We start from the raw sequence: 26,194 nt of genomic DNA on the forward strand, positions 1-26,194 counted from the left end.
TATTAAGCTGTTGATGAGGCAGATGTGCGAATGAATCCTTTGGTAGTTATAATGATTCATCATTAATAAATCTAGTCCTTTGATTGGGGTTTACAAATCATTTGTTACAAATATTTTATGTGCCCTTGAAAGGCTTTTTTCGGTTACAGTTATTCGTAATTAATAACTAAGCGTGGCAGTCAACGAGTTACCTGATGTATTTCTTCTACATATTTGAAGACAACTACATGAAATGCACATTTCGTTGCATTGCATTGGCATTGCAATTCGCGAAGCACCTTAATAGTAGCTTAATAGCAGATATGTTGGCTGGGACGTGTTCAGACGTCATACGCTCGTACAGCAACGTACACCACCACACACAAACGGTGGACGAGCCTCCAAAACTGTCCAAACGACAGCGAATCCGGTTCGTTTGTTGATTCAAAAAAGGGAAAAATTGCTCTCAATCTGTGGCGCGACGGTTGTTGACCCACTTTCATTTCGCGAATATACCTTTCACTGTTCCGATGTCATTTTCCAAAATTTAATTAAATTTAAATGATGATGCACTGTTTACTGTTCTTCAACGACCATCGGCGCAACTTATCGCACGAGCGTGGGCTCATCCCACGTGTTGATTCACAACGGAAAAAGGTAAAGGGTACAGAGACACGCCAGGGGACGTGACGCGGCCCATTAGCTGCATTATAGGCGGGAGTGTAATTTTAAAATTCCCTTCGATAAGATAACGCCAGCAATCGGACACGCCTATCGGGCGCCTACAAACGGTGGGCAAAGTACACCGTTTCGGTGACCGGATGCGACGAACACTGCGCAACGACACTTTTGGAGGTGTTTAAATATTTACATACCGAAAGGTAATTAAGTAACAGACACATACACGGATTGTACACGGATTTACCCTCACTCGAGTGGGCCTCTGTTTAATATGATGTATCGCACCGCACTTCCTAACCGACACGCATGCACGACCGACACTCAACAACTGAGCATCTACTAATCAAAGATTGGTTACACCCGTAAACCTGGCCTAATCTTACACCCGCCGTGTGGCCGACCTTGCGCCCGTCACATTCCTGTCGATTTGTGATAAAACGTCGCATACAGAGTAAACCGCGGTAAACCAATCAGTCAAGGGACCTCATGAACGGGATCGCAGACCCTGGGCGACGATCGGGCTTGACGACTTTGACGTCATTACCAAAGTTCAAATTTCGCGAGCATTATCTCGAACGGGCGCATACGATTAAATAACCAAAGCGACTTCTTTCTGGACTGGTAAGCCGAATAGGCATTTTAAAAAACGCGCTCAATTCTTTTCCATTTGGCATTTGGTGCCATAACGGGTTTTTTTTGTTAAATCGTCGTCGTTTTTTTTATTTATTTACGTCACTTTCGGTTCTGGTTGTATGTACACAGCTTACACGCTAAGTATTTACTTTATACATATAAATTATACAGGTGCATCTTTGTACTCAAAATGACTGGTTTCTGTTGTTTGTTTCATTTTTTTTCTCCCCTATTTTTCGTTACTGTCGCCGCTGCTGATTAGCTCTTTCTGTCTTAAAGTATGTGTTTGGGCAGGTGTTTGCTCTACTAGTGGGTTATCGATTTGCAAAAGTTCTTTTTTTTGTGGTATTATCCATAAGGGCTGGAAGTCTTGCGCGTTCGATGATGCATTTCTTGGGGTAAAGTGTTGTCCACACGCTACCAGCTACAAAACGCAGTTTGAATCGATTCATTTAAAAAAAAACCTCACAACATAATGGGATCTTTTTCTTGTTTTGGGATCGTTTGGCAACATAGGTGAGCTTAGCCTTACACTTAGCTGCTAAGAAAAGGAAATCGTGTGTCAGTGGGGTTTACAGAGGGATAGATTTTATACGCTTAAATACTACTTTTCTATTCAAAACTCGTTACATATTCCGTAGCATCACTGTGTAACATGTTGCCGAGACATTAGGATTCCCCACTTCGGCAATGTTTGATTACTACACTAAACCGTAACAGTTGACTACTACTTGATGTGAGTGTGTTCGTAATTTTGAAAAAAAAAATCGACTTATTGAAAGGACAAACTAGGCACAGTTCGTGTGCCGCGGAGGATAAAAGGGACCTTAAGATTTTTGATTAGGATTTTGATTTTTTTTTTGCTTCAGGTTCCCTTTCGTGTCCTTCCTCCAATGAACGCTTTCCCATGATTGAATTCCTCTGAGCCATTGCTATAAGCATCATAAATGCAGTGCCAGGATGATAGGCCGCCTTCTTTTTGATAAAATTCCACACAACGATAATGGCAGTTGATCGTGCACACGCGATCGGTGCAATTGTGTATCGTACCCACTAGAGAGAGAGAGAGTGTGTGTTTGTGTTTACGTATTGGTTTCAAATTTATGATATCGGAACGTTAATATTGATTCTATGCGTTACACCTGCTTCCCTAAAGACTAAAACGCACTATATTTAGGCAGATGGAGTGTACATTTTCGTATCTATTGCTTCGTATTGTGAATGGTTCTGACTGAATTCGTATTCAATTGAATGTCCTGTCCTGTTAGATCTAGCGAGGGAGTTTGTGTACATGGGTTTTTATCTATTTGTTTCGTACTTTATCTGCATTACATAACACACAGAACGCACCGTGTCGGACGGGGAAGCGCACACAATTTGAGATGACAATTAAAGATGAACAATCTCTCAAACAACGATTAAGGGAAAACAATATCCGTTGTATCCATTTTTTCGTATGTACATATACAGGCTCTTGCGAAAGCGAAGATAATGATGACAATGTTCAGTAAAGTAAGGTTCCATCAATCGGATAAACGGATTTACTAACATACCACACACCGCACCGAACAGACCAATTAGATGTGTAAGCCATTACTAAGGCAGGTGGTGAGAAATGAAATTCCAGCTTGATGTCAACACCCAAGGTAACACAACTCTGTAGACGATCGCTAAAACGATAGGCTAGCTAACGTACATTCGGCAGGGGTTTATTAGCACTGGGTTCACCTATAGTTGCTGTCCTAGCGATTAAAGCAGAATAGCAAGCCGTTATACGTATGTAGTAGTAGTAGTAGTAGTAGTAGTAGTAATAGTAGTAGAGTAATAGCAGCAGTAAAGTTTTTGATAGCAGGTTTGATGAGTTTGATGATCACCGCTTATGGAACAAGCGCCTATTCCGGGATACGGGGCCATTTGGAAAATATCATATTTACATACATCACTCATAAAAAAGAAAACTTTACATACACTGTTCCTCTTCATAGCCGTTTCGCGCGGGACTATTGGTGCAAATAATTTATCAGCTTATCGTTTACTCCTCCTCCTCCTCTTCGCAGCATTCGATTGCCGGTTGCGAGTGAATTAGTTTTTTCTCTCCTCGCACTTTACACTCACAACAATAATGAACAAAGTCAGACACAGATAGAAAAAGGTAGCACACACATACACACAAAAACGAAACTTCAGGGCTGACCATTATAGCCTAGGGCTTATCGTCTAAGATCCGACCTCAACACTTTCACCCTTTCCTCAGTTTTAACAACAATCGATCGTTTTTACACATCTGAACTCACTCTCAACTGCAGAGTTTTAGCATTTCGTTCTACTTATTATCTAGTTTAGTTTAATTGTGTTCCGTATGTATTTTCCAAGTACACTGCGCAACAGTCGTATATTCGCGTACCGCCGCCATGTCGAACCTGGACATCTCTGCGCTAAACAGATGCTCAAATGTAGCAAAAAGGAAAATAAAAAAATACGTTTGAAACAAAACAAAACAAAACTCTTCAAACGTAACATACCACACAAATGCACACAAAAGTTGATTTTTTTTACAAGTAAACGACCATGTTGATGAATTAAAAAAAAAACAAAAAAGGAGCATTCAATACAGCCAAAATAAAGCCATCGAATGAAAGATCGTACATGTTAAATTATGGTGGCGTAAAATTGCATCCTGCCATTGGTACATCAATGGATGTGTTACGGAACATACCGCAAGCATTGCCAGTCATATGCATTAGGTGCATTGTGGAGGAGAGAAAAAACACAAAAGAAATCCACAGCAGCACGGAACAACAACACATAGAAACTGTCGGAAATATGTACAGTCGTAATGGCAGCAACAATAGTAACGTCGGTAATAGTGTAAGATTAAACATAGGGTAATGTAGCTTGGCTAGTGAGTGAATGTAAAGAGTTGCGCTTCCTAATCTCATGCCTAAATTACAAACGTACGTGCTTCCAGTACGTCGTCCTACACGATAGTTCCACTTTTCTTATAAACCTTTATACTACCCACTATTCCCACGCATCACATTCGGTGTCGTCATGCTGCTGTGCCTAGCGCAACAGCATAACCATCCCCCCATCCCATATAACCTTCTGCTATGTTATGTCTCTTTTCCATCCCACAAAAATTTCCACTCGATAAAATGGAAGGTGCATGCATAGTGGAGGGATGAAAGCTAACTCTTTCGATATTGATGTCTAGTAGTGATAGTAGCGGAACCGTTGAAGGTACCCTCCTACCACGGATGGCTATCATCGGCTATCCATGCTGGCCGTTGCCGCGCCACCGCCACCAACACTACTTCCGGCCATACTACCAACCCCGCCACCCATCGTCAGCCCGTAGCTGATAGTCGTTGGTCCCGTCGTCACCGCCATCGGACCCGTCTTCTTTTCCCCCGGCGATACAGTCTTTTTGCGCTTCGAGGAATTTGTACCACTGTGGGAGGACTTTTTGTTGCTATTGCTAGAGGAATTGGCATTGCTATTGATAGTGCCGGCGCCGCTGCCACTGCTCACACTGCTGCTGCTGTTACTTCCGCTGCTTCCACAGTACAGTTTGGCCGTGCTCGACAAAACCGAACTGCCTCCACCACTGGCCACTATCACCACATTGCTGCCCGCGAGCGCATTCGACGGTAGCAGTGGCAACCCACCAACAACGGTGGTGTTAGCCTTCGGGCTGCCCGAACGGTAGTGAAGATTGTTTTCGTCATTTACTACCATGCCGGTGAGTAGATTATTGCTATTACTACTGCTATTGCTGCAATTGCTTACACTGGAGAGACCGGTAAGATCGGTGGAAGGGTATGCCGGGGACGAGTTGGTGGGGATTTTGAGCATGCTGGCCGCTGTTCGTCGATTTTTACTATTATGACGAACCAACGCGTTGTTCGTCGTCGTTTGGCCTATTTGCTGATGATGCTGCTGCTGTTGCTGATGGGGCTGCATATTGTACACAGCGTTATGGACACTGGTGTTGTTATTACCACCGCCATTTGCCAAACTGTTGACGGTCGCACCACTCGATGAGATACGCTCCGAGCTGTTGCGACTGTACAGGTTCTTGTTGCTGCTGACAATCTGCTGCTGTTGATGCTGATTTGGCGACGGTACGATGCGACGATTGTTCATCTACCGAGAGGTAAAACAACATTGGGATCGTGCATCTTTCCGCAAATTCTTTATTAGCGTATTGCGCGTTGCTGGCCGCTTGTTACTTACGTTGTTATAGCTGATCACCTGCGTATCGACGATACTGTTCGGATCCGCCGATAATTGCTGCTGCGGATGGTGCTGATGGTGCGTCATGTTTAGCAAATTGTTCTCCTCTATTAGTAAATCGTGCGGATGGGCCGTAGTTGATGCTAGGTGGGGGGTTGCCGTCGTCGTTAGCATCATAATCGGCGCCGGACCACCGTTCAGATCGTGGTGCAGCTCGATCGGTGGCGAACGGGTCGTTAGGCCGGCTGCGGACGATGACGGCGAGATATCACGGGCGGTCGTCGACGTGTTGCAGTGAAAGTCCCCACTAGCGCCTCCCCCATCGCTATCCATGCTCTCCTCCGACAGCTCCACACTGGACGAGCTCGGTCGCCTTCGGATGACGTGTCGCGGATACTGCTGGTGAATATGATGAATTACTGGCTGCTGAGATAAGTGGCGCGCCTGTTGCTGCTGCTGTTGAAGCGGTAGGTAATGGTCGCTTAAAACAACCGTCGTAGTTGTTAGTGGCTGTAAGCTTGATTGCCGTGTCAGTTTATCTTCGAAGGTGTCCTTTATCCACTTGCGATACTCGATCACTTCGTCGGTCACACGTATTATTCGGCCCAATATGCTTTGCCGGTTACAGTCGTTCAGATGCTTATCCAAGGGTAGTACGGCTTGGACGAGCACAATGTAAGCATACTCAAACGCTTGCTTCACATGCAACGCACCTATAGTGAACAATATGTAATGTTAGTTTAGTCAACAGTATGGGACATATAACGAAGTGCTTCTTACCATAGGAAGAACGGCCAATATCATTGCCCGGGGTAAGTGGATCCTCTATGCACAGCAAGCTCGGTCGATGGCCATCTATCATTTCTCGCTGCAACTCTTCTTTTGGTATGTACCGTCCTGATTTGACACTTATGCCTACCATTGCACACAATAATTGAGCAGGATTAATACAACAGTTTTCAATAATTGCAGAACATACTGAAACAGAAAACTCACCGATCTTCATGTAGTTAAACTTGCGACCGTAAAGCTCGAAGAACTCGATCAACAGTACGCCCAGATTGGAGCAGGCGTTTGGCTTTTGGTGATGCTGCTGCAGGAAGCTAATGCACATCAGTATCAGTGAGTAGGAAGAAATGCCACCGGTGAACACCTCGTTCAGATCGCGCTGAAGCAGAAACTGTTTCAGCACTAGCACCAGCTTCTCCAACACCGGATAGTCTCGCTTGAAGCCCTTGATCAGCTTCGCCGACTGTACGCCAGATTCCATGTTAAATGAAATGTCCACTTTCACCTGTGTCTGTCGATCGGTCAGCTTCACGATCGGTACTGATGCCTTGTCGAGCACCCGGACTGAGTTAGGTTCCGCGATGCCTTGATTGATCAGTTCGATCTCCAACGTGCGCAGCGGCAACATAGCCCATTGTCCGATCACAACCAAGTCTGTAAGATGTGAATGAAAGTAATTATAACATTTGTAAGTACACACACCTTAAGGGATCGGGGTTTGGGAGACCCAAAGCTACTCACCGATATCGCTAGTTGGTAGGTAAAGCCCTGTTCGGAATGAACCGAACATTTCCACCCTTGCCGAGGGCCAGAGATTCAACACGATCTGTTCTATCCGGCCAACCACTTTCACTCGGAGGGCGTGCTCGGTAGGTGTTGCAATCATGTGCGCGTAGAATTGCTCTATCTCCTGGTGTAATCTGTGAAAAATAATCAAAACAAAAAAAAAACTTCATGAGTATTTGTTATCATACAGTACGTATAAATATACATGAGAAACTGATTCTAACGCCTCCGTCAAAGAATTCTAACATTTGCTAGAGAATGCATGTGCAGAGGCATCACATACAAGGGTCACACATCTGCACAATCTCATCGGACGACCTTGAAAAGAAAATTCCAAACTTCTGTTACGTCTTAAGCTGCTGTTACACAAACACATTCTAGTTTGATAAACGACCGGATGATGGTCCGCCTTAACCACATGTAGAGGAAAAGATCAACCAGCACCAGCACCAACAAAACACATTTCGCCGTCTTGAACGGCGACCGAGACGGCGTCGTGCGCAAAAACAGAATCACTTTGTTCCCATCGTTGTAACACTGTACCGCAGTACAAAACACGTGGTTGGGTCGATTTTCGAACGGCAGATGATTCATAAACAAATGGAGAACAACGCGCGAGCGAGCGAAAGCAGTTTCCAGGGTGTATGTAAACCATGGCTCCGCGTGATGCCACCTGTTGTTGAAGATGGAAAATGGCAAAAAACACACAGTATCCCAATGCAGAATCAGATTTAATTGGCAGTCCAGTAGGCAAAGAATTAGGCGCAATTACGCTTATCAAGTCAAACATTTCTTTCTTCTCTACACTTCACCTTCTACTGAACGATTGCAGCAGAAGGGGGTTGAGGTTGATAAGGGATTTATCAATCTCTTGTAATTCTTTTCACATAAAAGAATGCCAAAAAGAAAACTTTATTGGAAGAAGAAATGCGAATTTTCCCAGCCCAGAAATGTTGGCTGAGTCTGTGTGTTTGCACACCACCTGTTGCAATTAATTGTACACGAATTGGAGGACGAATGATACTGTAATCTTGAAGCTCGCTAAAGGCAGCGAAAAACAACCGCAAAGTCGAGTTCAGTGATTCATCCGATCGTTTCAAATCGCACCACACCACTAATGGTAAGTTTAATCAACAATCTTGCGTGCGTAATGAATCGTTTAATCAGCGAAGAATAAGTACGGATGGACAATGTTTCTTTCCCTCCATTTGGGTTCGATTTGATTAGGGTTTTGCGATAGCTTGGGGCTTTTTCTTCGGTCAGCTTGAGTCCAATTTTCCAATTTAGCTCTTCCCGATTAATTATTATTGCTCATCGCAAGCCAGCAGATACTCGCATTGATAGAAAAAGCCTCTCCTTCCATTTCGTGTAAAGATTCGTGTTAATGAAATACGATATAGTTTGTTGTTTTTTTTTCTTACACTCAATTCATTATACATCCCAACCAGAAGCTGGGTAAAAAGCACCCCAAAACGGAAGATACAATCACACCTTAGAGTTCGTCTTCAGCTTCACGGACCACAAAAAGAACCACGGAGAAAGCAAAACCTACAAAAAAAGAAACGAAAACGCTTTTACGGCAAGCTTCTTCCCTAAATGCGAACGCTCGGGGGTTTCTGTTCCTTTCACCTTGCTGCTCTCAGTGCTCAGTTCGGTGGTGAAATATAAGTTAACAAGTTACGGAACACACACGGGACCCACCGTCCGCTCCGGTACTGGTTTTGTGTGATGAACCCTTATGCACACACTGCAGTAAAACAAAAGCAACCGATCCACACAACGCTCCGATGATTAGCGCGATAGCGATTGGGTGCAACTGCATATATCGGCCACAACCGCATGCGTTTCCGGCCGGTTCGCCGGAACGAGGTCTGCACGAAAGCACCTTCACAGACATGTTTCGTACCAAGAGGAGCAGTGTGGTGAAGTGGGGACGCATCGTGTGTGTTGACCAGCCGACCGTTGGACGAATTATACGATTGACGGTGCACAGACGACTGACTGCTCTCGCTTGCCCTTTGCAGTTCCGTGTGCATTTCTTCCATTGATATCGCCCACGGTTTCGGTGTAAATTTCTTCAACCTTTCGTTGCCCAAGTAACATGCACAATTAGTCGTCGTTGTGGCTTTCCTTTTCGAAGGGTGTAAAGAATTACAGAAAACGAACGTATGGTTTATGACGTTAATCACCAACAGGTCCAACAATCTCAAGATGTTCAAAGTGTTATTAACGTATGGAAAATGGCGATTTTGCTTGACTCCTATGTTTAGTGACCTGTGTCCATGACCTCTTAGGGCGGGAGTTCAACATTTCCACATTACAAATTTCATTTCGTCCAGATACTTCTCTACTGCGGTTTGTCCGATTGATTGCCTCAAGCTCCTCACGAAGAGACCTCTTTGCTCTAGATCTTTGTGACTAGACCAAGATTACTATTCGATAATCGGGAACGGACTATATCCTTCTGTTAGGAAAATATATGATAAATGTCAGATCGTTTATATCAGACAGACCACGCTGTCTTCGCTCCGCGTGTTACATCGGCAGTTTAAACAAATCTTCAAAACTGACTGTCTGACTGTAACAAATATAGACTGATAGCATTGTCAGTTTTATTCAGCAAGAAGATGCAATACACACCTAGAGGGCAGGGAACCAAACAAATTAACCAACTTTCTAACCAAGATTCCCAAATACTCGAACACAATGTGCGTCGCGTTCTCCCTTAAACATAGCTCTGAGAGACTATCCGCGACAACTGTCTTGAGCTCGTCTAGCAGTAGAATGTTCGACGACTGGATTTCTACTTGCACAACTGTTTCCATCGACTCTGGTGTTGTTGTATTATTGCAAACAGACTGGAGCGATTGAATCTTTACAATAAAGCATTCACCGACTAAGCAACACCAAATTAATTTCACAACCGATACAGTCAGAAATAAAGGGCATTCCGTCACAATGGACAATTGTTGCGTGCGCGAATAGTTGCGCTCCAGTAAAATAGAATGCCCATAACAAGATCATGACGATCATTTCCCATTTGCCTGTTGTTGTTATTCGCGCAAACATCAACCGATCGACGCAATAGGAAAGTGGAGAAAACACTTTGCTTGGAACTTGGAGAAAATGAAAGCAGTAACACCCTTGCCCCCCCATACGATACTATTATGACACTTGCAGCCCAGGCAAACACAACTGGATAAACACGGGACACACGAATGTATATCCCCGAATGTACCTTCCTAACCCTTCGCATGTTGGGCGTAAGGTAAACGACGATCCGGGCCACCACACACAAACACACAGAATTTGTTCCAACTGCGTCGCTGCTCTCGTGTCTAGTGTCTGTGCAGTTCCACAATTCGTTCGCAGGTTGTTGTCTTACGTCTGTTTCCTGGACCACAACAAGGCTTCCCTTTGACGTACTTTGTCCGTAGCGGATTTTCGGCTAGGAGAAAGGGTAAAATGGCAAAGCCTGTTGAATTGTTAGGTGCATTTCATTCGACGCTACTGAACCGAGGTGCGTCCACTAGGTGCATTCATTGACGCAATCTAGGAGCAACAACTTCACACACCAACAGCCTGAACTTAGTAATTATTGTTTGTAAATGTAATGTCGCCAGCTCTTATTCTATGCATCGCCTATGTAGATTGTGGCGATGGGTTACATCAGGGTCTGATACGGGAATTTGGATCAAACTTGTTTTATGCGCAATTTAATCGACTTTTTGGACACAACTTTGTGGACTCTCTTCGAATATGTATCCCATCTACTCTTCGTTTGGTTCTGACGAAAATATCCCTGACTATATTCGAGCTTAGTGATCACGGTGTAAATCATATTGAATGAGTGAATTTAATCTTACTTAATTTACATCTTCACTCAGATTCTATCATAGTCTTTCTATTCACTCCTGAACTATAAAGCTCATGTGTGATAAAAATATAAGAGTGAGTGAGTTCGAGAGTTCGAGGTTTAATTGGCTACCAGTAACTAGCTACTTACTCAATTTAAATCCCTCCTGAGCTTACAAACGAATGAAACAAGGGTGAGTGAGATAGATCATAATATTTCACTCAAGTATTATAACTCTTAAAAGAGTGAGTTAAAGAGAGCTAACTCAATTTCATACCTAGCTCACTCTGAATCAATACACTGCATTGACTTCTTATTCCCATGACTAGATACGGGCAGGGAGCTTCGATCAGAGGATGTGATCAATCATCTACATCCGGATCGCACGGAAATTTACGTTGATTCCATCTCTAGAGATCCAGAGATCACTGTTTTTTAAAGCAAGAAAAAAACGCCTATTATTGTGTGTCGGGTGCATATGAATACACGTTTATATAGGTGATATTTTAATCACTATACCCAAAACATTAGCCCACGCGCAATGGCCATACTGCCCGCGATCGTGTTGTTATCGAACCGTCCATTCAACAAAGCAACACCCAACGCACCGGACACACCGACACTAGCTCGTGACGTCATAATGTCATCCGGATTTTTTGCCCCTTCCATCACGAGCGATGCCTACAGTGAGACCGTGCTCTAGCCATCTCGCACCACCGTAAGCGTATCGTTTCCGGTTCATCTACATGACAAGGACGGGACCCCGTCGGGCAGGTCTCGCAGCACATTTTGTGATGTGATTTTTTGTTCTCTAACCTCATCATCATCATCATCATCATCGTCAACGGAGGCAATAGTACCGATGCGAGAGTAGTGTGCGAGAACTGGTCCGCACTGGCACACATGATTTACACAGTGTGAAAAAGGCAAGGAAGGCTACATGTCATTAGAACGCGAAAAGTCAATTGAAAATGTGTTTCAGTTATTTTAATTTTTTCGGCAGTGGTTCATAAACCAATGTATCACTTGTCACAAAATGTGATGTACAGAGGTTTACATACAGTCGCGCCGGTACGCCGCCTGTTTAGTACAGGTTGTACAATATAGGTCATTACCGATTAGCCACATGTGTGAGACGATCCTTCACGTGTTCTGCGAAATATTTTCACATTTTCACAGATACAGATACTTGGTTGACCTATTTGCCAACAATATCTCTTGTGGTAAAAGGAAAGCATCGTCTTTATGCAACACTAGTTTGCGAAACATCTAACTTGTTCCCCCGAGCGATCTGCAGTCTGTTATCCGGCTATTTACTTGGCTGATTATCTGTCTTTTTCGAATGGTCCCGATTCATCCGCTGTACGATGAAGGTCTTCTTTGCTTACATGCCATCCTTGAACAGCAAAATCCTCGCGTCGTGTAGGAAACAATTCGCATTCTGCCAATTATAATCATGACGTAGACAGTAGATCAACGAAGATTTAAAGCTGTTTCCAAATACTTTTTCAACAATCTTATCGGCCAACAGTCCCACTCTGAGCATGGCTATCAGAAATGTTATTCTTCTCGCTCCAGTCACACTTGGTGGGCGCAAGGAACAGAGTAAACTAAAATAAGGCAACTATAAGGTCAGCATTAGCTACCATACGCTAATGATAAGAGTGCACACACCCAAAACTCCACATGGAAGACACGTCCTCCGCTTCGCGATTTCGACACCATGCTGCTTATGTACGCCATCTCAGCCCTATAACTAGGTGTGTGTAGTGCGCCGTCGTCTAACAAACGCGAGTACTTGCGCTATTCGTCAACCGAGCAGAACGCGGGTGTGTTCGTAATGGGGAATTGAATTGGTGTGCCGTCACAACGCCATCCGGATCGAAAACATCACACAGCCGGAAACGCACCGCAAAAACCAACGGAAGGTGCTAAAATGGAAGGAACGAAATCATACAATTGCTTATGCAGAATCAATAACAACGAGAGCCGTGAGGAACGAGCTCCCTCACATTTGCCAAAAACAACAACAAAAATTGCCAATCAGTGCCCGGCCGCGTAACGCTTGCGTCCAACACGCGCAGAAGAAAGAGAAATGTTGAGGTCCACCGGAGCAATGAGTGTTACCGGGTCAGTACACGCAGCAGCAGCACCCATGCCCCGCCATCGCACTAATAAACGCGTTCACAGCGCGAACAGGTTGTAAAAACGGCAAAACCGTTCCGGCTGATTATAGAATCGTGCAAAATAATCCGCGTGCGCACGGGGGTTTGTTGGTAATCTTCGTGTTTTTCTTTTCCCTTTCTGCTACTGCTCTACTGCCTTCTTGCGTATGCGGATGGTAGCAGCACGAGACAAACACCAACCGAGACGACAACGCCAAGAAGATTGGGGTAGCAACAGGAAATGTGTTGACCACAGAGTGAATGAAACCTCCGTCATGTTCTGATTTTGTCTGTTGTGCTTTTCGTATGATGTGTAAATATTCGAGCGAGCAAGGCAATATTGAACGGGATGACATTTTTGTACCACGCTGTGAATGTTGAATTCTCTTACTTAATTTCACGGAAGGAATAACGTGTTGGGAATGTTTGCAATTGACCTATATAAACTCGATATATCTCTTTTTTCTTGTCGATATTTGTCAAGGACGCTCAAATGAGCCTAGTCGGTAATGAATGGTCTGGCTTTACATCGCAAACAGATCGTTGGACCAAATGTGCACACTGAGTGAGAATGATTGAGTGATTTAAATTCATACAATGCGGTGAGTGAGTGCTAACCTCTACAAAGAGTTGTTATAACCATACGTTGTAAAACCATTCATATGAATTGTGCATTGCAATTGCATTATTAATAATAATTATTCAAATGGAGTTCAAAAGTTAACTCCTCATAACCAGAGCTTCAAAGACACAAGAATAGATGGCTGATTTATGTCACTTATTAGGCAAAAAGGAAGCCCAAAGGAAGGTGGAAGTGTGTCACCAATTCTATGCAGAAACGCGAGCAGAGCAAATTGCCTACATCATCACGGAATGACAATCGTAGTTTCAGTCACATGCAGCAAATGAGACGCATGATAACCGACTTTATCAGTAGGGGGTGGTAGATACACAGGTGATAGGCTTGTAGCAGCGCGAATATATTACGTGGAGTTCGTTTTCTATGACTTTTTACGTTCATTACACCACACCATTGCAAAATTGTATAATAACAATCGGGTGTCTTATCACCGGTTGGAAAGCGTTCACAATTCGGCGATCGGGAACCAAAACAGAACAGCGCAATAGGCGGGTATCATTTGTACGTTTGCTTATCGGACGTTGCGGTACTACTGTGTAGATGGTTCCAGTTCGTTCCTTTAACTTTACCAGCCCTTGAAGTGCAAATCATTCACATCCTTCCAAAATTCCATACTGCGTCACAGAATTGCCACCATTCGTATGGGTTTTTTTTCTGTAAATTCCGTTTTGTTCCTACTTTTCTGATAATCGTTTACCGCTGATTGTGTAGTTTACAATCAGATAGTAAAGAGATGCGTTCGTTTTCCCTCCGCATTTGAGCCACTCCAATAATGATCAACTTAATAACAGCAGAGTTCACACAGAAGAGTTTTGCGAAGATTCAAGCACACCAAACCCCATCTTCTATTTGAACTGAACGCTTATGCATCCAACCATAAAACTGTGAGCTATCACATATGGCAAAACAGTATTCTTCCATTTTTTGTTTGACTTTCACATCTCGTTGGACTCACTGGATGGTAATGCGCGTATAGGAAGCAGCAAAACAAGGCATCCAATTCCTTATGCGCGAACACTTATGCAGCGAAGGTCAACGAGTTCCTTTTGTTTGTCTTCCCGTCTCCTGTTTCTTCGTTCTCACTTCCTTCTCACCCCATAGTGGTTCTGGAATATGCGTCTTTGCTATGAACAATCTTCATTCAAAAGCGTTCGAAAAACTGCGCCGCAAAGTTAATTTTTTGGCAGTTTCTCTATCCGCGGTGCTCGCATTTGTTCCCGAGCGTATGATGGACACGCCGTTGGGTGACTTTAACGTTCGTACACTGATTGTAAGCCGCCGTTACATGTACGGCTGTTCTTTTTTCCGGTTGGCACTCCATTTACTGCCAGACAGTGGTCGGTGTAGGGCTTCCAGCATTGATGGGGTACAACAGACACACAACCCAGAACACACACCTCACTAATGAAAGCTCAATTTTAAGGTGAGAAAAACCCAAATTGGACATCCCTGCACCCCGCACATCGAGACACACCATCACGAAACGCTGAACAACAAAAGATAAGATAAAAGTAACGTAATGTGGTACTGCTAGCATATTAGCTAGCTGCTGTACGTTAATGTGTAACACATTCCATCCGATTTTACTCACCCAATAATGCCTCGGCCATACTTAAAATTTGGCGGACGCCAGGGACATCCACCGTGGACACCGATCAGCCGGTGTTGTTGCTTGTTCATGTTAAAGGTGCTGGCCTTATTGTCCGTCATCATGCTGCCCAGTTTCTTGCGCACCGGGTTGTAATTCTTCTCGCTACTGACTAGACCGGTTCCAGTTCCGCAACCACCCTTGTTGTTGTTATTGTTGTTGTTGGTACAGCCGTTACCGCTGCCCGTTGTCAACTCGCCGTTCGTCGTGCCACCGCTGACGTTATTGTTAGAATTATTGTTTCCTCCGTTACCATTCCCCGGCACGGACGCATTTACTCCGTTGTTATTGTTTCCGTTTAGTATACTACTGTTTGAAAGTGGTGCGTTACCACCGTTGCCAGCGTTACTACTGTTGACAGTTGTCGTGCCAGTGGTGTTCGAGCTGTTACTGTTGCTACTATTTTTCCCCGTCGATTCGATTGCCGGTGACGGTTGTTGATGATTGCCGATACCGTTGTTGTTCCCACTGTTGGAATTATTGAACTGCAGCAGGTCGTGTTGCTTTTGATCGCCGGTACCGCCACCACGGGACGCCGGACCCTTCAACGTTTCCTGTCCATTATTGTTGCCCTGACCGTAATTAGCGTGCAGTGGACCATACAGATCCGAATTAGTCTCCCAAATACGCATCCAGACCAGCTTCGACGGACCGTCCTGTTCCTCCTGATACCAAGCCACTGCTGGGTCCATCGCGCAATATTACGTTGTGGTTTTGTTTTTGCACCCTCTTTTAATTGGCGTAATATTATTTCCACTCTACACAACTATTCGCATTGATCGCAACTTCCAAACACTTGGAATAACACACTTCTTCTTTCTTTTGGGGTAGGGCCGTCGTAACGCACTTTTGTAAGTTCAATTCTAAACACTACTTACAATTCTAAACCGATCTTTCGTAATAAACGATTCGAGAAGAACGGCCAACTTACTATATATTAATAAAGGGTATTAAATGTGTAACTCTACGTAAACCAATAAGGGTAGCTACGCGGATCTAAGCCTAAAAACACAGCGCGTACCGTAAAAAATGTGTTGCCGCCACTGCTTTATCCACTACACACGTTTTGTGTTGCTTAGTATTACACTAACGATCTGCTCTAACCACTATGCGCGATTTCCACACGGTACGCAAGTAAGTGTGAAACGATTGAGGGAGGAGAAAACAAAATATGCTCGCTTATCACATGATTTAAATATTTGATTTTACGCCCGTTACGCTCGTTCGCTGTTTAACTGCTATAAAGGAAGAACCACTAAAATGGAATTCAAGTCCTTCTTTCTCACACACTGTTTCACTTAAACGTTGGTCACCTTACCCTTTCGCTACAGCAACACGCAAGATGCAATATCACACTCTCCAAGGGCGGTATCTTTTTTTCTTGTTTGCCGTAGCTAGTCTGCCAGCACGGTTATGATCTTATTATCTCATGGGGAGAAGAGATCACGTTTTTAATCATGCACAGACGTTCACTCACATATACACACGCACAGCGACACTGCGCGACTAAATCGAACGATCACTGGGTCGACAATGCAAGGTCGATGAAGGGTTTTTTTGGTTCGGGTGTTTTTGTGTCCACCCGCCGTATGTTTGCGAATGGCAGTATAAACAATATTGTTTAATCGCTACCAGTAAAGGCCAACACCCGTTCTGTCGTGCGTACGTTTAGTTCTCATACACAACCCGTGACCACGCGTCAAAGGAGAAACAGCAACACCATCTCCTTACGGGTGCGACGGCACACTAAGAGCCGACTGCGAACGATAACACCCGTTTCCTCCCCACGAACGACAGGTGTTCGTGTGTGTGTGTGTGTGTGTGTTAGTGCGTGTGTGGTTTGTACACGCGCACCCCAAACCCCGACTAAGGGGTGAGTTTTGCACTAGGTGCAGTTGGTGTGTTGCTGTGATGATCAGCCGAATGTATCGGGCTAGTACGGGCACTGCTGCGGTGTCCGTCGCCGTCGTTGTAGTGGTGATGGGATTTTTCGAAGGGACTATATGCTCTCGCTTTGCTTTTGTACCGTGAACAACTTTCAGGGTCGCGATCGCCTCCTCTCTACACTACAGATGATCCTTGCGGGCTGCGGCTTAGCTTCTTCGACGGATACGCACGCGATCCTCGCGACTTAACCTTCTATTCTTCCCTGCGAGGTGCTCCTACTGTAGAGCCCCTACGCTAGATGAATCTTCTCCACCTAAACTACGCACAACGCGTGTGTCTGAAAAGAGGAAAGAAGAGATAGGAAACATGAAAAGATTCTTTAGAATTTCACATAGAAGCTGGCATGAAAAGTGAATGTCGGATAAAGAGATGCTTGCTAGTGCTGAACCACTGCTGCTGCCGGCATGATTTTCGGTCGTTAGGTTACTTAATGTGGTGCACACTTCAGCGGTTCTGTTGCTGAGCGATCCGTGACAAACAGGTTCTCTACCATTTTCTCAATGCCAACTACTACCACCTTTTGGGTGTTATTTTGTGCATTGATTCCCCCTTCTACTGCGATGGTCAGTGCGTTGGTTCGAACTTCAAGCTATGTTAGGCCTTACGTCTTCTCATAGCTAGTGAGAATATGAAAAAAGAATTATGAGTTTATTTTCAAGATAAACACAGCGCACGTGTTTACTTGGTGTTCGGTATGCGTTTTTGTTTTTTTAATTTAGTTCAAGAAGATGTACTTTTTTATTGATAAATTTTGACAACATCAGCGTCTCTCTGTCTCTGTTCCTCTCATTTCCCTGCTCATGACCATAGCTTAAGCCCCATTCACACTACGCAAATTCATCAAAGCAAAGAATATGTTTCATCTATAATTTTTTAATACACAATCTTTACGAATATGATATAAATGTAGTTAATTAAAAATAAAGATTTCAAGCGCAAATTATCACAAAATACTGTACACGCAGCATTTGATGTGCGACCATTTTTCTCCCCCCACCGATGGAGCTCATCATCAACACACACACTCACTACTCCGACACGTGCTCGCACAGTCGTCCACCACTACATCCACATACTGTTCCACTTGCTGTACTACTTGGGTACGTGTCTAGACGGCGCTTTAGCTCTCCCATGCAAAAGGCAGAGATAGACAATCTCCTGGATGCTTGCGCCATCTCTCTTCCACATTTACGCAGCATTGATGTCGATCGTGTGTAGATTGGACCGTGTGATATGCGAAACATAAATGCACTTCTGCTCCTACCAACGTTACGCGTTGATGGGTTCCAAATCATAAAACCGATGTTCCCGAAACCAACCACGCCAAATTTGACACTTGGAACACCGGAGTTCTGGCTGCATTTTTCGTGCACCGTTCCTCCGTCATGTATCATTGCGTTTACCCACTTCTTCTTCATGTTTTTGTTGCTTCGGGAAGGGCCCACCACTCTTCCACTCCCGCATCTTTCAGCCTCATGCACTATTTCTTTAATCCACAACATACGACAGGCGATTAATTCTTCGCTCCTCTCTCATGCCCTTCCTCTTGCTTTGCTTTTCTACCGCACACAAAGAGATGAAGTTCGCACAACCGGACGATAGGACATAGAACACTCCGCACACAGGAAGAATCATTAGCGACAAAAAAGGAATACAATTGCGAAAATTTTTCTCACCTCCTCGCTGCCTTTTACACCACTTCGTGAAATCACTATACGCCCTCGTGCACGCAGCTCGCCTGCTTAACGGACAACTGATTGTCTAATGTTAGAATATCAGGTGGCAAAGATTGGGAAGAGCAGCAAAAGAGCCCCGCTTCCGACAAACTTCTATAGCCCAGCCTGTGTGACACGGCTCACTTTTCCTTCTTAAAAATCCTTCCCAGAACGTTCGGCACAGTCCACTCGTGGGTTTTGGGCCACCAGCCGGAAACAGCCAACAAAATGGCCCTGCCAACAGTCTCGATACAGCTTATCACGAGCCCAACCGCAAAGATGCTGTTCTGTTGGTATTTTATCACAAATTTGGTACTACTTTACGAAATTTTACCATGCGACCAATCGAAGGCGAAATGTATGATGGCAGCAGGCAACTTTCCTCTCAAGGCGACATTTCGCCGCACGGCCAAAGTTGCTACAGATCGCGTGAAGTTTCGGATGCAGGGGTGGTAAAGCTAATTCAATTTTGAATGCGTCCACTCCAGTAGCGCACAAAATCAAAGGCAAAATTGAGCTTTATTCATCCTTTTAGAAATCGGGCCATTTTACACTACATTTTTTATTTCGCTTTCGATATCACAGTAGGGGTTAAACTTTTTGGACTGCGTCGCGAGGTAAGAAACGAATGCATGAAACAATCGTTAGATACTGTATAGAGACACTGCATTGTAAAATTATGTTTTTCTGATATTTAATGGTCTTTTCTCGTTGGGACTTGTGGCCGTCTCCACATAGGCCGCGGCCACCACGGTACCGCGGAAAACGTGTATAACTTGTATGCCACCTCGCCGCGCTAGGTTGTCAAATCTCCGCGCTTGGCTGTCAAACAGGCGCTCCGCGAAAGGCGCTGCCGCGGGAACGCGATTTTGTTTATGACTAGCTAATCGGTCCGGTTACAGAGCTAAGGGCTGATGATAATGATGTTTTCTTCCGAATAAGTGTACGTTATTAAGTTTAATAAGTTGTAACATTTTTCATCTCATAAAAAAAAACTATTCGGCAAAGCATATCCCAGCTCACATATAGCTAATATTGTTGATATTGGATTTAAAAGACCTTGAACGTTAGTGGCTCCGTTCGTCTCTCAGTCTGAAATAGCCATTCGTCTGATCTGGACATCTAGCGTCGTGTTTTAGATATTTCGTCATTGTAGTTGATTAGTCCCGAACATTGGTTAATTATCACGAATGAAATGTATGGTAAAAATATACGATCCGTCCAATTTGCGTTCAGCTCCCATCAGGATTGTAATGCCCATATACATCATTTCATTTTAACATGAGTACTCCAAATTACACTTAACCGTAGAGTTTCCAACCAAATTTACACACGTAAGTTGGCTACCGACATACCCGGGTATTCCATACGCGTTGGCATCTATGCTCCACAAAATCCTGCGTCTCCAGACTCTTGGTTGTCTGGTTTGATAAAATATACTCTATATAACAGAGAAGTAAACAATATAACACAACAACAACAACAACATTTTTTTATGAAACAGCAGTATCTGATGGTAAAAATATGAATAATTGCAGCGAATCAAGCAGTAAAACAGCTTCTTAAACACCTATATAATATATGATGCTGTAAAACATGGTATCCACTACTATGCTGCTACCTTTGTGGGTTCAATGGACATTTCCTGTCTTTCTTGATTTGTATTAAACATGATAGTGTGTCCTGCGTACGGAGGACCGGCTCAAATAGGGTTTTGTACCAGTTTTGTCGTTTAAGAAACTGTTAGCACTGCATCACCGACCAAAATTAAAATCTTTTTCAAAATCTTGTAAAGGATCCGAATGAAAACTACTAGAAAACGCGCGACTACCCAAGGACAACAATTAAAAAACTTCTATTTGGTAAAACCATAATATAAATAGACCAAAATACAGCACTTCGGCTCGGCTCGGCTCAGCTCGGTCCGTGTCGGTTGTCAAATCTTCCGCGGCTGCTGTTCCGCAGAGTTGTCCATCTTGAACAAAGCCGCGTTTCCGCGGCAGCGCCTTCCACGGAGCGCCTTTTTGACAGTCTGCCGCGGAGATTGACAGCCTGCTGCGGAGATTTGGCAGGCGACCGCGGCCAAGTGGCATACAAGTTATACGCGATTTCCGCGGTACCGCGGAAAACGCGGCCCATGTGGAGGAGGCCTTATACGCGTTTTCCGCGTTACCGCGGTACTGCGGAAAACGCGAATAACTTTCGTTGTTAAATCTTCCGCGCTTAGCTGTCAAATCTTCCGCGGCTGCTGTTCCGCAGCGTTGTCCATCTTGAACAAAGCCGCGTTTCCGCGCCTGTTTGACAGTCTGTCGCGGAGATAGACAGTCTGCCGCGGAGATTTGGCAGCCGACCGCGGCGAAGTGGCATACAAGTTATACGCGTTTTTCGCGGTACCACGGAAAACGCGGCCCATGAGGGGACGGCCTTACCTCGGCGGTCGCGACCCATGTGGAGACGGCATTACAGTCTTCGAGCATAGCTACATTATTTGAGGTGAGTTGTTTTTAGTATTGAATGAACATTAGTGACTGATTAACAGTTGATTTTTTGTAATTAAGGCCATACCTTGGGCCAGACTGTGCAGATTGCTTTTTAACTCCTAGCCTAATATTCTGTCCTATTGTTTCTATGCACACATGTGGCTAGCAGCCTGGCAGCCACTGTAAAACAGGTTCACTCTCACATCTTACTACATGAACCTTGAGCATGCTGGCAACCATGATTTTTTAAACCATGTCAACTGTCAATTGTTTGTGTCACTTGAATTTTGCAAAATAATAACAGCTTTTAGCGGCTTCCCGTACAGCTGGCGTAAAACAACGTATAGTTAACTTCGTAAAAGATATCCGTTCCTGGAGTGAGTTTTTGGAAAAAAAAGTACATGGATTGGGTTGCAAACAATGCCACAAACGGAAACTAAAGCTCCTGCAGTTGCGCTGACGACGGCATCACTATCAATGGACACACAGAAGCAACCAATCGAACGGCTGCAAAGCGGTGTTAACATAACAATGTACGATCGAAGCAGGTCTGCTTGGTGGCAGCTAGAAGATCGATGAAATGTATTAACTTTTTGTTTTATTTGTTCACAATGGCTTGGTACAGAGATAAGGAATCCTCCGAAGAAGCTTCACCGCGATGTTTCCGTTCGACAAGAAGGTAAAACATGACTCCAATGTCACACCATAAGAATGTTTTAATTGAACGTAAACGTCTTTTTTTAGTTTCCAACCGAAGCGAGTGTCTGAGTTGCCTCCTTTAGAATCCGATTCCGAATCTGATGACGATGGAAAGTAAGTATGGTCCTGGGCAATGAGAAGTATTCTCTAATTAGTACATATTATTTCTATATTGCTTTGGCAGCTTAAACTGTGCGATCTTGAACGATTCGTTTCTATTGACGCCGTCAAAGTGCATCGATGAGGAGGACAGTGTGGATAAGAAGATCCCATCCAAAGCCACAATTCGGAGTGTCACGGATGCCGTACCTAAATCGCGAATAAAGCTAGAAGATAAGCTTCCTTCGAAGAACGGTGGTCCTGAACTTGAATCCAAAATGATCAAACGAGCGCCATTGGTAGAACGCTCGCAATTCGACCTAAGGCCTTACAATGATTCGTCACCGACCAAATCGACTCGTAGCCAGGATTCTGGATATGGAGCAAGCGCATCGGTTGATACTGTTGGCGAACTGTCAAGTGCTGCACGAAGGCCTGACAGACCAGTGCTTCAGAGTTCCGCCCAAAGTCCTGTTACGTTAGAATCGGTACCCGAAAAGATGGAAGTTGAAAGGAATCGTCATCAATTCGTAACTCCTCGTGACAAGTTCCCGGGTGGGCAACTTAGGGAAACTGGCTCAAAAATGTTCACCTCCACTACGGTACGAAAGTCACGTAACACGATTGAAAACGAGTTCAAATCGCAAAAAGTATTGTTTGCCACGCCGGTGGTGATGGCTAGGCCACCGGTAAACTTTCTTCCTGATGATAGTCTAAACTATTCGGTAATCACGCCCGATGCCTCGAAGGGAGGGAAACATTTATCACCGATTAAGGAGCAACAGAAAATGGCCAAAAGATCGACAAATCAATTGTTTGGGGAATTGGAAACCGCAAACGATAAAGTGCCTCCGCCGAATGTTGCAACTCTATGCGCACCGACAGGGGTTGAGAAACATGTTGATTCCAACGATACACCACAACAACCCAAGGAACGTCCTATCGTAATCAATGGGAAGGAATATTTGGTGGTGAAAAAAATAGGTTCCGGAGGCTCGAGTTCTGTTTTCCTGGCAAAACAAGTTGCCACTGGTGTGGAGTGTGCAGTGAAGGTACGCATTTTGACATTAACTTCGTTTCGCTGTTCGTTTTAATTTGCTAATGAAATGTTCATTCTCTGATCTTAACTCAGCTCGTTAACTTGAACGGAGATGCAAATTTGGTCGAAGGATATCTGAACGAAACCAAAATGCTTGCAAAACTGCAAACGAACGAGAACGTAATTGCTCTATATGACTAGTAAGTAACTGCATTCGAAGAAGGTTATTGGTTTATAATAATTTGAACAATTCTTTCATTGTAGTGCTCACATTCCCGAAGCTAGCCAGCTATTTCTCGTGATGGAAAAAGGCGAAAGTGACTTGCATCGAATTCTGCAAGGGTACACCTCGGACATTCCACTTCACACGCTGATCAGTATTTGGTATCAGATGGTGCAATGTGTACACTACATTCACGGGGAAGGTGTCATCCATTTGGATTTGAAACCGGCCAATTTCCTCATGATTAACGGTCGGTTGAAACTGATCGACTTTGGGATCGCAAGTAGTATTTCGTTCGATTCGACCAGTATTATGAAATTTTCCCAGGCCGGTACATTTAACTACATCAGTCCGGAGGCATTGATCGATACGTCGAGCGAAATGAGTCCGGCAGGCGCGCAGCCACGCATTAAAATGTCGAAAAAGTCGGACATCTGGTCATTGGGTTGCATCCTGTATCTGCTTCTGTACAAACGAACGCCGTTTGCTCACATAAAAAATGTCGTCACCAAGGTGAATGTCATCACTAATCCCAGAACGGTTATCGAGTACCCTTCGATGGCCAGTTACTATCCACCAATGCTGCTGGACATTTTGAAACGATGCTTGCGTTACGATGCAAAGTCGCGTGCTTCCACGGCGGAATTGCTGGAGTATCCTTATCACATGGTTATTCCACTGAACAAGTAAAATCCCCAATGGTTTTCTGGCTCTTGTGCAAAACGTTTACGAACTTTTGTATTTTGTATAATATTTATATATTGTTACTCGAGATACTTTTGTATACAAAGCTTTCTTTTGAGAACTAACAGAGGATTTTTCCGTACGCAGGACTGACTATCCGGCTACGGATATAAAAAGTCAATAAAACCAGATGTTGTTGTGCCGATACAGAAGGAGAATATAAAATAGAACTTAACAAGACCTTAAAATGCATATTACAAAGAATAAATCACCTATTAACACACGAACAAGATACAACATAACAAGAAAATGGAATTATTATCTTATTTAGCAAAGGAAATGACTTTATCTAGCGAGGTTATATCAGAGCCTCCCAGCAGATCGCGGATCAAGATAACAGAAGGTCTTCTTCGTTCCTTACTTCAAACTGCGCCCAACAAAGAGTACGTACTCTCGTTGGCCTGCTCACGATGGAGCACGTCGTCGTGACATGGCCCGGTCAACAATTATTCTCCAGGATGCTCGGTCCCTGGCTGCAGCTTCCCATCCATGGAGAATCCCGATTTCGGACAGGGTTTGCTTCACCTGTTTCAGCCAGCGAGCTCGCCCCCCGCCCCGTGCCGAATTGAGGGTCGCTATCGAACTCTTTCTTGGTGGGACATGAGTCCGGCATCCTCATTACATGCCCCAGCCATCGTATCTTGCCTGCTTTTGCCACCGTTAGGATGTCCGGTTCGTCGTACAGCTCAGCAAGCTCGTGGTTCATCCTTCTCTTCCCCACTCCATGTTCGAACACACCACCAAAGATGGACCGCAGAAAGCGTCACTCAAACACGCCCAGAGCGTTTGCATCCTCCGCTCGTGTCCATAGAGGACTACCGGGCGAATCAATGTGCGGTATATCTCGTATTCGTGCGGTCTCGTAGTCTTCTGGATCTCAGCAGATGGTGAAGCCCGTAGTATGCACGATGCGTCTTCCGATTTCGCTGGTGATGTCGTTGTCCGAAGTAACGACGGTCGAGGTTGTCGCCGTCGACTGATACGCTACCTCCAAGTTGGGCCCTATCACGGGCTGAACCTCCGGCAAGTAGGTATTTCGTGTTCGTCGCATTGATTCTCAATCCAATTTTTGGTGCTTCACACACCTTCACTGCCGTCTTTCCAATGATGTCAATGTCTTCCGCGAAGTCAAGAAGTTGGAGAGACCGGAAGAATATCGTGCCACGGATGTCGTTATCTAGCCCCGCGCTTCGTATTACACCTTCCAAGACGATATTGAACAGTAGACAGGAGAATCCGTCCCCTTGCCTCAGACCCCTGTGAGATTCGAACGAATCTGACAACAGATTCGATACTCTCACCTTCGCACCATATCCATGGTGGCCTCTAACAGTCGGATCAACTTTCCAGAAAAGTGTTTGCGCTGTATGATGTTCCATATCTCCTTCCGATATATGGTATCGTAGGCTGGCTTGAAGTCGATGAACAGGTGGTGCGTGGGGATCTGGCGATCTCGGCACTTCTGAAGAATCACATTACGGTTTTTGGAGCATATCCGCCCTGTGACTTCTTCAATCTCTTGTAAAACTAGCGGGTTTCCCCCGACTAGGAAAGTTGCCCAAGCAACTGCTCATCTGACTCTTTACAACGGCGTTTCTTGTCCTGAAAGAGCATGGGCTGCTGTTCCTTCAGTCGTTTGTAGTTTTCCACATTCTGATGGTTTTCATGCTGTAGCATGCGGTCGCGCGCTGCATTCTTCTCGGATAGTGCTCGCTTGCACTCTTCGTCGAACCATTCTTTTCTCGGCCTCTTTGGTAAGCGGCCGATTTTCGATTCGGTTGTGGTACCGGCTCGTTCCACCAGTCGCCAGTGGTCCGTGAGGGGCATCGTGGCAG

At 44.6% G+C, this 26,194-nt stretch overlaps 2 protein-coding genes across 3 annotated transcripts; one reads left to right on the forward strand and one right to left on the reverse strand.

The window, feature by feature from the left end:
* Window positions 1-1,318: 1,318 nt before the first annotated feature.
* On the reverse strand, window positions 1,319-16,105 carry LOC128310167 (non-canonical poly(A) RNA polymerase protein Trf4-1). Its single transcript, XM_053046740.1, has 6 exons — window positions 15,357-16,105; window positions 7,060-7,238; window positions 6,526-6,972; window positions 6,310-6,444; window positions 5,530-6,242; window positions 1,319-5,439 (listed from the first exon to the last, which is right to left on the reverse strand). Exons 1-6 carry the CDS (start codon window positions 16,103-16,105, stop codon window positions 4,558-4,560), a joined length of 3,105 nt encoding a protein of 1,034 aa, XP_052902700.1. The 3' UTR covers window positions 1,319-4,557.
* Window positions 16,106-21,961: 5,856 nt separating this feature from the next.
* On the forward strand, window positions 21,962-24,575 carry LOC128299220 (dual specificity protein kinase Ttk). Of its 2 annotated transcripts, none has more exons than XM_053035111.1 (6): window positions 21,962-22,088; window positions 22,181-22,234; window positions 22,300-22,368; window positions 22,439-23,405; window positions 23,486-23,592; window positions 23,657-24,575. In XM_053035111.1, exons 1-6 carry the CDS (start codon window positions 21,976-21,978, stop codon window positions 24,303-24,305), a joined length of 1,959 nt encoding a protein of 652 aa, XP_052891071.1. In that variant the 5' UTR covers window positions 21,962-21,975; the 3' UTR covers window positions 24,306-24,575. The 2 variants fall into 2 exon arrangements, with proteins under 2 accessions (XP_052891071.1, XP_052891075.1); XM_053035115.1 differs by having other exon boundaries at window positions 21,973-22,103.
* Window positions 24,576-26,194: the final 1,619 nt, after the last annotated feature.

The sequence above is a fragment of the Anopheles moucheti genome, chromosome 2, assembly GCF_943734755.1.
Source record: "Anopheles moucheti chromosome 2, idAnoMoucSN_F20_07, whole genome shotgun sequence".
Lineage (NCBI taxonomy): Eukaryota > Metazoa > Arthropoda > Insecta > Diptera > Culicidae > Anopheles > Anopheles moucheti.